This window comes from Drosophila suzukii, chromosome 2R (genome assembly GCF_043229965.1).
Source record: "Drosophila suzukii chromosome 2R, CBGP_Dsuzu_IsoJpt1.0, whole genome shotgun sequence".
NCBI classification, from domain to species: Eukaryota; Metazoa; Arthropoda; class Insecta; order Diptera; family Drosophilidae; genus Drosophila; species Drosophila suzukii.
Window position 1 is genome coordinate 15,463,913 of NC_092081.1, and position 13,994 is coordinate 15,477,906.

Below are 13,994 nucleotides of genomic sequence, written 5' to 3' on the forward strand. Positions count from 1 at the left end.
TTAAAATCTAGCTAAATCTCACATTTTTACAATAAAATTGCAACAATCAAGCTGTGTTTTTTTCAGTGTGGTTGTTAGCCAGGCTAAGCTCGCGATGCGATGCCAATGTTCGACGCCACAGCTCCGGCTTCGGCTCACCTTCCTCCTTGCCTTGCCCGCGGGCGTTCGCTTGTAATTATAATATTTCAACCCAAATGTGACCCGGGGCCATGCGCCAATGATGGATTTCAGCTCTCCGGTCCGTTCCCCCGTCCCTGCTCCTGCCCCCTGCCCCCTGCATATAATGTGGCATATATATACATTTATACAGATATATACACCGAAGAAAGACCGATACGATACCCGAGATACGGAGAGGTGCGCCGTTGTTCCGGGGTTGCTGATGTTGCTGCCGTTGCTGATGTTGCTGTTGCTGTTGCTGTGCAATTTGCTGCCGGCGGGCCAAGCGGATTGGCCTGCGGCCAGACATGTGAATAAAATTACATTCACTATTTTATATGCCACATGGCTTGTATGTATGGCATTTATCGGCGTTTATATGTTTTGCCGGTGCCATGTGGAAAAATCCTATGTAGGTAGAAATAATTGAATTGGCACATCAGCTAAATCACTCTCAGGCCCGAGTGTTTGCGTATATCTTTATGGGTATGCTGGGTAATGCTGGAACGCCGGAGACGGAGACGGAGGCCAGGGCAATAACAAGATTAGATCACTGGAAGAAGAGACCGCCGCTGGCCATCCGGCAATGGAAAAGGGTAGAGCGTAAACGAAGCTGCCACTGACAATCCACAATCCACAGAGCGAGGTCCGAATGGTCGGGCCTGGACCCCCAATCCCAAGACCCCCCTCCCCAGAGTGCCTCCCAATCCGCTGGCCTGTTTAAGTTTTCCTCGGAACACGGCCAGGTGAACATTAATCAAGCCAAACAACCAAATAACTTATGGCCCTGGCTAATAGAGACATTCGGCCAACAAGCAGGCCGCAAACATGACGGCTATCGCCATGGCTAGGAAACTGTAAACCTCAGTTAGATAAACAAGATATGTGGGAAGCAATTAGTGGAGAATTATGCTGAGTTTTTATAGTATCTTAATGTCTTGGCTTTCAAAATGCATAAATTAGCGGATAAAGTTGTAAAACGAAAGAAATTTTAGAGAGTTGTATCACTAAAGTATTGTAAACGTCAAAGTTTTATTTACCATGAGTGGACTTTATTTTATTTATTTCAATATACCCCTGAAATTCCATGTTGATAAGGCATATAAGCAGTATTAATTTCATTGATGTGACATACTGAATGATTTATAAATATATAAAAATACAACAAAAATAAATGTTAAAACAAATATCAATCAGTTGTAAATCAGAGCCAATAAAGATGAATTAAACACCAAATAAATCCACAATAAAAATTTCAAACAACCTTTACAATAATAACTGTCAATAAAAATTCATAAATTGTGGCCGGGATGAATAACAAACAAATTATTACTTATTAATAAAGCTAGCGTTTGCTGAAGTTAACTGATGTTTAAGCCCTGACCAAGCCACTTAAATCACTTATAAAATGCGTGGAAATCCTTTGCGGCCAATGTGGCATTTAAGTGCCACCCAGTTGACTCACAGATGTACATATACACGTGTGTGTGATGTAGTAATTAAATTGGCATTAATTAAACTTACGTCGCTTCTGTCGGCGGCGCTGCTCAAGTGCCGCTCATTAAGCAATTAAGGGATAATTATCAACGCCGTGCCGTTGCCTTTTTGCAATTTTCATGCGCAAAGTGTTAAAATCACTTAATAGGCGGCCACATCCTGGCCATCCTGTTCTTGCTGTTGTTGTTGTTGTTGCTCCTTCCGCGGCCTGCTCTGCGTGTGTGTGTGTGTGTGTATCTGTGTGGGTTGTTTGTGAACGCACGCGGCTGTTTGTTTAAGTGTAGCGATAAACGCGGCCACACTGACAAGCTGCGAATGCCGCACACCTGTAAGCAAAATGCCGCTGCGTGGCACGTTTGTATGTGCAATGTTGAGCCAACAACAACATGTGGCAGCAGCAACAACAACAGCAGCAACATCAGCAACATCAGCGATTACAGCAGCAACAACTAATGGGTCGCCCGATTCCGTGTAGCATAAGCTCGTATTAATGCAGTTATAAGTGCAACGCACACCGCCACAAACTCCCCCACCACAGTCACACCTGCACTCACACCTGTGAGCGAGGCATATACATACTGACACTTTGACTGACAACAAACCAAACAGGAGCAACATGAGCAACATGAGCAACACGAGCAGCAGCAACATCAGCAGTTAAGCAACCGCCAACAGCCAACTGGCGAGTCAGTCAGTCAGTAAAGCAATTTACAGACATCTGTTACACCTCACCCATCCACCCATCCAACCACCACCACCCACTGACACCCCTGCAGACACCCAGTCACCCATCCACCCACACAGACACAAACTGCAATCGAGCATTTAGGCAGGGGGGACAGGTGAAACGGGGGGTGCAGGGGCGGGGACAGGTGAAAAAAGCGTGCGAAATGCGTGGAAGCCCCTCAATTAAACGGAAGCTGTGACCAGTCCACGGAATTGAATCACTTGTTCAGCTATTGGTTCAGTCAGCCAAGAGTGGAAAATAGTTCGTAATTGCTTTGCTCACTTTTTAACCCATTCAAAAGGAAAGGGTTAAGGGCATAACGATTAAGATCTTTGAGATAAGACCTGGGAGTTAGCCAAGACATGATATATCTTATATTGCTGTTATTTTAAGCTAGTCACAATACCTTTCTAACTTAGTATGTGGAGTTAATAATTCATGATTTCTGTAGGGAGCTTTATTTAACATTGGGCAGGATTTGGTAAATATTTTTAAGTACCCTCTAAATACCTGATATAGGTATTGCTAGTATACCATCGCTAGTATAACCATTCAGACAACCTGTAACTGGATTTCGCAAATAACTTGGGGCTGAGATCTTTGTATACTAGATGAGTTAGTTAAGATTTCTTACAACGTTTATTTATCTTCAGTACAACTAGGATTGTTATAACAATTTCTATACCTCCTCCTTACTAAAAATTCTATTTCTTCACCATTTTACTGGTGGCTTTTCTATAATTGGTGAGTGGGCAGTACTCAACTATTTTAAATCTACCCACAAATCTAGTTTGGTTCTATTCACACTGATAAGCCGATGAACTATTTCGGCCTCTGGTAGTTGAAACAAATGTAGTGCCCCCTTTCATTGCTGGCCCCACTTGGCATGTGACCCTTGTCATCTCTGGGGTCCGTTTCAGAGACACAGTCCAAATACCATTCCCATTCCCGAATGCGAGCCCAAGCCGAAACCAAAACCCAATCCCCATCTCCAGCCCAATTTCGATCCCCCCTCGAACACTTTCGCCTCGGAGCAAATACACCAGGCCTCATAAATTCCTGTTTCTGTTGTGGCCTGCCTTTTGTGGCTACCCATGGCGTGAGATGCTGATCCGAGAGTCCGTATCCATATCCATCTCTCCAGTTCCCCGGTTCTCCGACTCCAGCTCGGGTCCATAAACGGATTGGCCCCAAGGTGTAAAACTTGCTGTTGCTGCTGCACACTTTTCAAAAATATGCCTGTCAATGCGTGACATTTCATATTTAAGTTATAATCTGCATGCATTACTTTTGGGCCCAGAACGACAAGGGGTTTATATATGTATGTGGAAATTTAATGGCATGCTAAATTAACTGCAGGCTAATTTTCAATAAGGCTGACAGGCGTATGTATGTATATACAAAACATACATATGTGAGTGTGTGTGACGCGCCCTAAATTAATATGCAATGAAATAAGTGAAAATGAGATGAGACAAATACACATGGCAATGCCAGTTTTAGAAATTAAACAAAAACTTAATAAATACCTGCAAGCCATTCAGTTGCAATTAACAATGGGTGGGCCCCCTTCCCGAAAACCACCCCTTTTGGGGCAAATGGGGGTAAACCAACCCACCGCCCAACCACCCACTCCTAACTGTTGCCGCATCGAACATGTTGGAAACATTGAAACCTGTTTTCAAGGCTTATCACATCCAAAGCATCTAAATTATCAGCGACCGCTTTTGCCGGCAGGCGACCATATAAACACAACGTCCCAACATGTTGCGACTGAAGAAGAAGAAGCAGCAGCAGCAGCGGGAGCAGTTGGGAACGGGTATTACGGACGGGGGGGTTTGGGGATTCCGAAGGCCCCAAGGGCAAAAACACCGAACCCACCGAAGAACAAAACGAGACAGCAAGAGAAACAGAGACGGAGACAGCAAAAGAGAAAGAGAGAGAGCAGGCGAGAGTTACGATTTGGACTGCCTGATGCTTGGCTGATGTCGCTTCATTCCGTCCACCCCCCTGGAAACCAGAGCCCCCAAGCCCCCCCTACCCCCCGCCACTGTTCCTGCTCCTCCTTGGCCGCAGGACATTCGCTTGTAATTATAATATTTCATCCCAAAAGTAGCTCCCAGGCATCAGTCAGTTTCGGTTTGCGGTAAGTGGGGGAGCTGGGCTGCAGGGGCAAAGGGGGCGAAGGGGTAGGCGGGGGGCGGGAGTAGCGGCAGCAGCGGGTTTTGGCAACAATGCAGCAGCAGCAGCCAACAATGATGAATTTTTGAACTCAACGTGTAAAAGGTACAGTGATATCTGTCAGGTGAAGGACGGTATACTCTTTTAATCCACATAATACTTTTCTAACCGATTCAGAAAATTTAGTTTCGGAATTATGATTTCAAGGCACAGGATAGTAATAAGAGTACCCTCATCAAAGTATCTCATATCAGCAGCAAAAGCAAAATAAACAAAAACTGACTTAATATCCTTACAAACACGTTTGGCTGTAAACTGCTATAAGACAAACCATTTGTTTATTGGGAAGTACAGATAGAGGCAGCACTCCTTATCCATTTAGCTCCATCGTTGCTCCACAGAGAGAAAAAATTTAGAGTTTATGATGGATATTTTCATTTAATTAACAATTCTTTCTAGATCTGATGTTCTTTCATATTGCTATCGATATATATTTTGGAGGGAATCGAATATTGCTGTCTTGCTCTTACCCAGCGTTATTTTAGGCTCTATTTCGCTCTTAGCTGTCATTTTTGATTTGGGAGATGATTACGGTTGTTTTCTGTGTAGTCAAAGTGTATGATGTCGTATTGAAGATCTGGAATTATACAGGAACACAGGTGGCACACCGTGGGAGTAATCTCTAACAATATTGACTAATCTTCTTTCAGACTGCTAAACTTATCGCACTTCCCCTAAGAACCTATTTTTAGACCTTAAATTTAGCCTTTAAAATCCGAAATCGTTTCTACGCACTTGCTAGATTTCCCAAAATTTAATGATAAAGGGGGCTTTGTGCAAACACAATTTTAAGATTATTATCTTAAGGAAATCCCCCTTTTGTTGCTGCGAAATCTACAATCTTAGCGTATGTGTATCCGGTCAGTTCGTAAAGTTTCTTTCATTAAAAAAATGTTTTCATTTATAAAAGTTGTCTGGATAAGCGCTTTAGTGATTATTCAGTACTTGCTGAAACATGACCGCCTTCGTATTCGGAGCTTTGATTATAGTCACCCTATTTTTTAGATCTACTAAAATATTGGCCGAATTGCTAGATGATAACTGTGGATTGACATCGCATCTTCCACGGAACAAACGAATGACTGGAGGAGAAGATGCAGATGTATTATCAAATCCATGGATGGTTCTTTTGGTTGGCGATTTGATTGCGGGAGGATCTCTTATAAATTCACGTTCGTATTTCGATTTATATGTACTTTTATTTTATTTTTAACTGATATTGTTTAGGCTTTGTCATGACGGCCGGACATACCCTTTCCGCTTCATTTAAGTATGATTTGCTTTGTATTTCCTTAACAGATGAACACAATTTATAACTTTTATAGAAAGGTGCGCCTAGGCGAATACGATCGGGAAAGCATTAAGGATTGCGCTTCGTCGGGTTGCACACCAAGAATCTATGATATTCATATCGCTGACAGCTTTATCCACCCAGCGTTTCAATCAGACAACTATCGGAATGATATAGCTCTGCTTCGAATGGCAGAAGAGGTGACATTTTCAGGTAAGTGATTGTAATACCTCATACTGATTTTCTGAACTTAAATGGCTTTCTATAGACTATGTCAGGCCAATCTGCCTGCTTGTCAATGAGAAAGTGCGAGAAACTATTTCCATATTTAGGGTCACCGGCTGGGGAAGAACGAACAATTTTCCAACGAGCCGTATTCTACAGACAGCCACTATAAACTATCTTGATATTACGGAGTGTACGGACTTATTTCAATCAGAGAATGACGGTACTCAGATATGTGCCGGTAGTTTGAGCAGCGACACCTGCTCCGGAGACTCGGGAGGACCATTAAGTGCAATCTCACCCTATGGAAAAACTAACCGTGTTTTTCAGTTTGGTATCATCAGCTATGGAACCCCAACCTGCGATGCCCCTAGTCTTTACACAAATGTTACGCACTATATGAACTGGATTGTGAATATTACGAGTACATATAGATAAATCTTTAAAAACCTTGTTAACATTAAATAAGAATAACTATAATAAGTGCTCACTGTGGATCTCTGGTGAGCGCACCCCTTGCTGCAAGGCGACTGTGATTGTGACCTCCAACCCCGTCCAGTCTCAATCCCGAACCCATCGCTACCCATCACGTAACCCAGGGCAGTTCAAGGGCCAAAGGATTTTCCATTTCTTTTCGCATTACTCCCGCATTGTTTGCTTATTAAATAGCTCAGCTCGCATTGGGGGCGCATTTCTCACTCTATAAATTAGCCGTCAATGGAGGGACTGCAGTCCGAGATCCAAAATCGGAATACCCCGAAAACGCTGGGGGGTAAAAGCGCTTAAAAACGCTGACACATGAAATGCAATTCACGGCAGTCAGAAAACGGTATTAAGTGCAGTCGAGTCGCTTGACAGCGGAATGAGGCTCGGCTGGGGATAGGCTCAGATTCGGATTCAGGCTCATTTCTGATTCCTGATTTCTGGTCAAGCGGCCCGGCTTGGCCGGCACTGGCATTCTGGCACTCTGGCACTCGGCTGGCATTGTGATAAATTGAGCCAAATGGCAAATGGCCCGCCAGGCTGCAATCATATTGAACGCTAAAATAATGCCCCCATACCTGCGATGCGACACCAATGGGTTCTGGTTTGGTTCTCGACTCCGTTTCCGTTCGACTCGTTGCATATTACCGCATCGTTTGCGGCGACATTTAATTAAAATTTCTTTCAGCTGATACGATGGCCGGGATGGCCAAAAGTTTTGGCTAGCCGTAGCCCCCTGTCCCCCTGCTCCCCTGCCATTAAGTATTCCGCCTGCTTTGGCCGCGTTTATCGGTGGCAATTTAGTGGCTTAAAGATAACTCTTTCGCCCGCACTCTCCGAGCTGCACTTAATAGCCAAATATGCACACCAATTGGCCAACTGAACGGGACGGGCAGGATGGATAGGATAGGATAGGATCCATTGGAGGAGCTGTGCCCCACACAATGGCCATAAAACGAGGCTTAATGACTCCGAAACGGAGCCGGGCATTGTTATTGTTATGATTATGGCGACTGCGAGCCCCCGCTTATCTGCCATTCTGCCGTTCGGAGGAGCATTGTCTCCGAGTGTGTGCCCCAATATTACACATACGCCGCATTGGCAGCCTTTTAATTTCCCGTGCAGCAGGAAGCGCATTCAACAATTTCAACGGAACCCGTGCCGCATTCCTGATGACGCATCCTGTCTGCCGCTTTTCTCGACTGCGGTTGAAAGATGTGAAATAAGTAGAACACATTTCTAAGTAAAAGCATCTGTTCATTCTTTGTATAACGAATTTTTTAACATTTTTATACACGTCTATAAGGTATAATATTTATAGCAGAATTTAAAGGACCTTATATATTTCCTAAGAGTTTATTTTTTTTAATTCTTTTGTATCCTTATAAACAAAGTGTGTTATTAATTTAATTTCCCATAGTTCGTAGACACAAGTTTAAATTCTATACGCATTAAATTCCCCAGTTCCTCGAAGGAGTTCATTTTAATGCTGATTTCCGCCAGTCAAAGGATATGCATTTCATAAACGAGACTTTTTCTCTGATCAAATTAGGCGCTTCAATGAGCAGGCAACGCAGCCGAGGCATATGTCAAAAGTCGATGCAGTTTAAATACAATTTAATTAACATTCGAATGAATAAGCGCAACAAACGAAGCTTTTCCACCCAAACCACCAGTAAATATATGCCCCCTTTGAGTATCTCTGTGCAAATGCATTCGGTTGGAAATGCGTGCAACTGACAGTTGCATACAACAAAATCAAAATCAAAGTGCATTTCTAGGCATCTAAATAATCTTTTAATTGAATGAATAACAATTCAATTTTGGTTTTCCGATTTCGACTTTCGAATTCTTTATTTTGTTCGCATTTTGTATTGTATTTTTGTATTTTGCTTATACATTTTTGGCGAAGTTCAAACGCAATTAAAGACGGCAAGGGAATGGCAGCCAACTCTTCAAGTCAAAGCCGGAGTCAAGTCATCGTCTGCCGTTGTGTCAGCTGCTTTGGCTGTCCGCTGGAGCCCGCTGGCCAGCTTCTTGCCTCAAATAGCCGATGGCGATGGCAAAGAACCGCCAACAATTCCAAAGCAGCGGCAGCAACAACAGCAGCAGAAGACAAATACGGCGAAAAGCGAAAAAAGCAACAACAACTGCATTTTAGTTGCGCCATACCAAATGGCCGCCAGCAAGGGCTACACTTGAAAAAAATACTGATATAAAGCAGAAAATATATACAAATATAAAAGGGACACTATTAAAGACCGTCTTGAAATCAAGTTAAATATTTAAACATTGGGATCACACCTGTGGTGAATCCAGGTGGGCTTTTTTTTGAACAAATGTTTTTTAAATACCACATATACCCAGTGATGGATTATCCCCCAAAATACAATATTGTCACAAGACACTAATTTTGTAATTGGCCAATTAATAACTAACATTATTTCTTACGACATTGAAGCTTAAACTGGTTGGGAATTATAACGACGTAGAAGTAAAAAATTCATTCAGGGGTAATTATGTGCTTTTTTGTGCATAAAGTTCTTTATTTCAGATGGTTTTAAGCAATTCAGAGTTAGGTATTGTGAAAAATAAACCATGAAAGCCTTAAGAGTTTTAAAATAATAATATAATAATACTACAGAATCAATTACTTCATTTACAAATGCCTTCGTTTACGTAACGTACGTTGACCCATAATTATCTCCTCATTCAGCATAATCCTCCAACTTTTTTCGCCCAGTGGCCATCTGTTTATGTACAGCGGCTTATGTACTAAGTGCGGAACCAAGTTGAAGGAGCTGCGGATGAGAACCGCTTTCGCTGCACGATGACTGTACGAAAAAGCGTCGCTGCGTGAAAAAGTGTCCTGCGGCGGGCAGCGACGCCGGCAGAGGCAGCGAGGTCCTTGCGCTTCGCTGTGTTAATGTTGCCGCAGGACTTAGACGCTTTGATGAGCGGCCAAGGGAGTTTGGCGAGGGGAGGGACGGAAACAGCCGGAGATAGAAGCTGAGGAGCGCCCCAAGCGATCGCCAGGATGGGTCGTGGAGAACCGCCCGGGGATATGCGCCTGCGCAGCGAACAAAGCTCGCCAGTTGCAACTGCAACTAGTTGCAACTATTCCGCTTTAATTGCATATTAATGCGAAAATGTGTGAAATGTGCCCCCAAGGAGCTGACAGCACAGCAGCCCTTGACACTCGATTCGAATGGATAGAAAGCCAAATATATTTTCAGCTCACTCCCCGACAACACAAATTACAATCTAACATTTTACAATTTTTTTTTATTTTCTCACCTCACAGTTTAAAAGCAGTGATCGAAAAGAGAAATGCATCGAATACACGTAATTCCCAGGAGGCAGTAAGTTTTTTTCCATAAATAAACCTTTATTTCCAATTTACACCATATATTTCCCTGCAGAGATTACGACAAAACCCTTGTCGAGATATACAGGCCAAAAAAGTTTGTGGCTGAATCGTAAGTATTTAAACCTTTATGTTTTTAGAATACCCTTGGTCATAAATGGTTCCCTAATTTCGTTATCCATCGCTGTTCATTCACTTTACTACCAGTTTGACTTCGGTTTATGCCAGTCGTACTACTGTAGCACCCAATGGACATATTCGCACTGACGCTGTTAAGGGGATCGAGGATCGTCATTTAAAGGCTTCACCTGATTTGCCCAGCCTTCAGGAACGCAGCGCTAAGTCGAACAGCAAGAATCTTTATAATCTTTCCCTCCAACTTATGGATAAAGAGGAGACCTGCGAAAGCGGTTGTTCAGGTGGAAGGAAGAGAATTCGACGCCAGGTCAAAGTTCAGGACCCTTTCCAAGAGAACGTTCCAAATAATGTTAGGACTCATATGCGCAGTCGGTTGGATAAAGTCAAGATGAAGAATCCTCGTCACGACAGAAGAAGGAGCCCCCCAATGTCTGCTATGGACGACTCAAGGAAACAAGTATTTGAAAGTATTTAATATCATAGCATTAAACTATAAAGTATTTTTTACAGGACCAGAAGAAAAATAAGGAATATTCTAAAAAAGTAATTGGACCACTCAACTCGAAACCGTGTCGTAAGGTAAGGTAATCTTTAAGATTAAATGTATTTATAGATAAATTTAAATTGGACTTAAAATGAAAATTGAGTGACATATTTTTCTTCTACCAGTTGTATCGTAAGTTTCCAGAGAGCCTTCAAACCCTTTGTTCCCGTCCCATTATCACAGCCCCAAAAACCATTCAAGACCAGGATACGATCCAAAAAACGGCATTAAGCATACAGAAGGCTGAGGTTCAGCCACATGTTGTAGAATCCGATATGGAGTCATTCAGATATTCCGAAAATCCAAAGGAAACCCTTAGGGCAATCTTTCAAAAAGCAGCTCGCAATATTCCCCCGACAAAACCGGCTTCTTTGGTCAAAAATGATCCAAAGGACCCGAAGGATCTAAAGTACCTAGAGGACTCGAAGGAAATTCTTGAAAAGGTGAATGTGGATGATATTCTAAAGGCCTGGGCTTCACAGAAGATACAATTTGTACTGGAATTGATCGGTAAGAAGAATGCTATTTGTAGGAAAGATATATTTAAAAAGCCTCTACCTTCTCAGATGCAAATCACACTTATAGCTTAATCTTTCTACTGGTCACCGTGCTTTACTTGGTCTACATCCTGTGGTATGATGTCAGCTACAGTGTTAATGAGGAAAACCGATATCTGGCCAAGTTGCAAAGCTCGGGACTACCGATGAAGAGTTTCTACTATCTGATGCGTCTGCTCAGAGCTCCCATGTTTTGATGGGCTAGCGAAATTGAAGTTTTAATCAAACATTTTGCATTTCAATAACAGAACGGCCCGCCGCTATTATTCCGTTCTGTTTCCATGGTGAAATATTTATTGTAAAATATTTATAAATGGATATTTTTGCTGTTTTACGCTCCACAACAAAGTGTTGAATAGGACTTGCGCTCCAACGCCTCTTCCGCGGTGCCACGCCCCTCATTTCCCACCGTGTCTCACCTGGTGCCGGGCTAACAAATGAAAAACAAATATTAAGCTTTGTTGTTTTGCCAAAATAGAACAGAAAACCCATAAACACACATGCAACACGCACACATGGAGTGCGCGGAAATTGTAAAGTGTTAAAAATAATAAATTATTTCTGTTATTCTAAGTGGTATTAGAAAATGTTCATGCATAAATTTAAATTGCCAGCGCGTGTTGCAAAAACATTCCGTCGTTGGTAAATTGAAATTCCATTGTCCGCAAAGGAATGGCAGAGTGGAAAAACAGTAGATGGCCATTCCTCATCCACCTGCCCACCCTAACCACCCCTTCTACAATCCATAGCTCTGACATCGGATAAATGTCACGGCCCCGGGCCGACTAATCCGTGGCCTTAACCCCCGGGGATGAAGATACCTCTACAACTTTGGCCCGCATGGCACAATTTGTGTAATTTGAAAACATTTTTGTGAGCGGCTAAAGATGCTCGTAAATCACAGATACTTCTCGGCAGCAGCAGCCAACATCGAACTTGTTCGAGGCCCAGAAAGCGGCATAAAGCGCGGCTGATGGGAAGTGGTAGTTGCAACAACCATTTACAACGTAAACACAACAAACAATGCGGACTGTTGTATATCCGAAACGAAAGGGGCGAAGAGTAAGAGTATCTTGCGAATGCCCGGCGGGCGATTTCTCATTCCCAACCTCCTTCCTCTTTCACTATCCGAATATGAAATCTGCCCACTGGCCTGACAAGAACGAAATCCAACTCGCCCCTAGAGGTAGAAGTAGAAAAAACACCAATCAATGGAAGTACTTTCAAACTAAAACTCCAATTACAGGGAAATCTTCCCAGATTTGAAGATATTTTAAGACATTTTTTAGATTTAAGAATTATAATTTATACTCTTAAAATAAGAAACTAGTTTCTTACCACTGTTTATTTACAAATTAAAATTGTTATTTTTGTTGTAAATTATATTTAACAATATCATATTTATTATTTTGAACGTTTTAATCTTACAAGCAAAAACTTGAAGGAAAGCTTTTGACGATTTTTGTACCCTCTAAAGCTTAGAAATCCGAAAAAAGGGGAATAATTAGTAAGCGTGAATCATAATTCCACTCCATTATATCTGCTGGGGATTAGGTTTTATTTTATTTTATTTTTTTTTTATTTCACACGCTTCATGTTTTGTTCTTTGATAGTATCAGACGTCATAGTATTATTCATCATTCATTCATTCATTTATTCATACTCTTCCGTTCCCCATGATAAGACTGTTTAAGGGGAATTTCTTTAGTTCCGGATAAAAAATACAAATTACCATTATAGAAATTCGTTGATTTAAATTGACAAGAAATCCTTTATTTTTTGTTTCCCAAGTCATAAGACGTTCATAGAAAATTGTCAACAAAAAGATACAACGAAACTCATATCTAAGCCAAAAGGGCAACAATGAATCTCTTCATTAATTTTTATATAACTCAAGTTTTTAACAAGCTTTTAATTAATTACTTCCATATTGGATATGTTAATTAGATTTACCCATTTCCGTTTTATTTCCAAACCAACGACCATTAGCGGTCTTGTTAATATAGTTGGTGCCTCCCAGGGAGTATAAGCCAACTTGGCTGGAAGGCCCCCACCAAAATAGATGCCAATCGAACTGAGGGCGATATTCTCACATATAGTGAATGTGGGAACTCTTTTTCTTGCCTTGCAACACATAACAGAAACAGATACGGATATACAGATACAGATGCAGACCGAAACCTATCTTCTTTGAAGCCACAATGCGGCGAATGTCCCTGGGGCAATATCTCTGGCTCAGTGCGACTACGACGCTCATTTGTTTCACAGTCGTGGACAAGATAATCGCCAATGTCCGCCGCTTAGAGGAGCGGTAGAAGGGCCGCGGACGGGGGGACGGGGGGGACGGGGGCGAACCGCTGCGGGGGGATACTTTTCGTTTTCGAGCATCGTGTGTCCATCGCTGGGGGAAATGTATCTCAATAATTTTCACACGAACTCCAGACGAAATGAAGTTGTTCGAGCCCGGCTTAGACCTCTTCATCGGCGGCCTTTCGGATGTATCACTCAGTCATTCAGTCAGTCAACGAGCTGTGGCAGTGGCAACAGCTGTTGGACATAGCCACATGCAACCGGCTTACACTCGCTGCAGCACACACTCCCCCTTCCGGACCCACACGCTCCATCAGACAGACGGTAACTGAAACTGTCACAACGTCAGCGCGGACACCTTTGGCGCTGGCTCGACTTCATTTGGGTATCAGGATCTCGGACCCCCTTTCACTCCCACTCGCTGTCCGCCAATATATTCACCTCGTCGTCATGGC

At 42.5% G+C, this 13,994-nt stretch overlaps 2 protein-coding genes across 3 annotated transcripts; both read left to right on the forward strand.

Annotated features, from left to right (window-relative positions):
- The first annotated feature begins 5,571 nt into the window (after positions 1-5,571).
- Positions 5,572-6,636, forward strand: LOC108008136 (serine protease grass-like). Its single transcript, XM_070994763.1, has 3 exons — positions 5,572-5,800; positions 5,950-6,128; positions 6,160-6,636. Exons 1-3 carry the CDS (start codon positions 5,580-5,582, stop codon positions 6,576-6,578), a joined length of 819 nt encoding a protein of 272 aa, XP_070850864.1. The 5' UTR covers positions 5,572-5,579; the 3' UTR covers positions 6,579-6,636.
- A 3,194-nt stretch (positions 6,637-9,830) lies between these two features.
- LOC108008711 (uncharacterized) lies at positions 9,831-11,802 on the forward strand. Of its 2 annotated transcripts, none has more exons than XM_017072608.4 (6): positions 9,831-9,985; positions 10,046-10,102; positions 10,198-10,585; positions 10,639-10,707; positions 10,798-11,182; positions 11,239-11,802. In XM_017072608.4, the coding sequence occupies exons 1-6, from the start codon at positions 9,954-9,956 to the stop codon at positions 11,424-11,426; spliced, it is 1,119 nt and encodes a 372-aa protein (XP_016928097.3). In that variant the 5' UTR covers positions 9,831-9,953; the 3' UTR covers positions 11,427-11,802. The 2 variants fall into 2 exon arrangements, with proteins under 2 accessions (XP_016928097.3, XP_016928098.3); XM_017072609.4 differs by having other exon boundaries at positions 10,639-10,702; positions 10,856-11,182.
- The last annotated feature ends 2,192 nt before the right edge of the window (positions 11,803-13,994 follow it).

Excerpts from the sequence above, each read along its gene's own strand:
- LOC108008136 (XM_070994763.1), top strand. The coding sequence starts at position 5,580 with ATGACCGCCTTCGTATTCGGAGCTTTGATTATAGTCACCCTATTTTTT. Across the intron at positions 5,801-5,949 it reads TCTCTTATAAATTCACGTTC|AAAGGTGCGCCTAGGCGAAT; the intron begins GTATTTCGATTT and ends TAACTTTTATAG. Across the intron at positions 6,129-6,159 it reads AGAAGAGGTGACATTTTCAG|CTGAACTTAAATGGCTTTCT; the intron begins GTAAGTGATTGT and ends CATACTGATTTT.
- LOC108008711 (XM_017072608.4), top strand. The coding sequence starts at position 9,954 with ATGCATCGAATACACGTAATTCCCAGGAGGCA. Across the intron at positions 9,986-10,045 it reads CACGTAATTCCCAGGAGGCA|AGATTACGACAAAACCCTTG; the intron begins GTAAGTTTTTTT and ends ATTTCCCTGCAG. Across the intron at positions 10,708-10,797 it reads ACTCGAAACCGTGTCGTAAG|TTGTATCGTAAGTTTCCAGA; the intron begins GTAAGGTAATCT and ends TTCTTCTACCAG.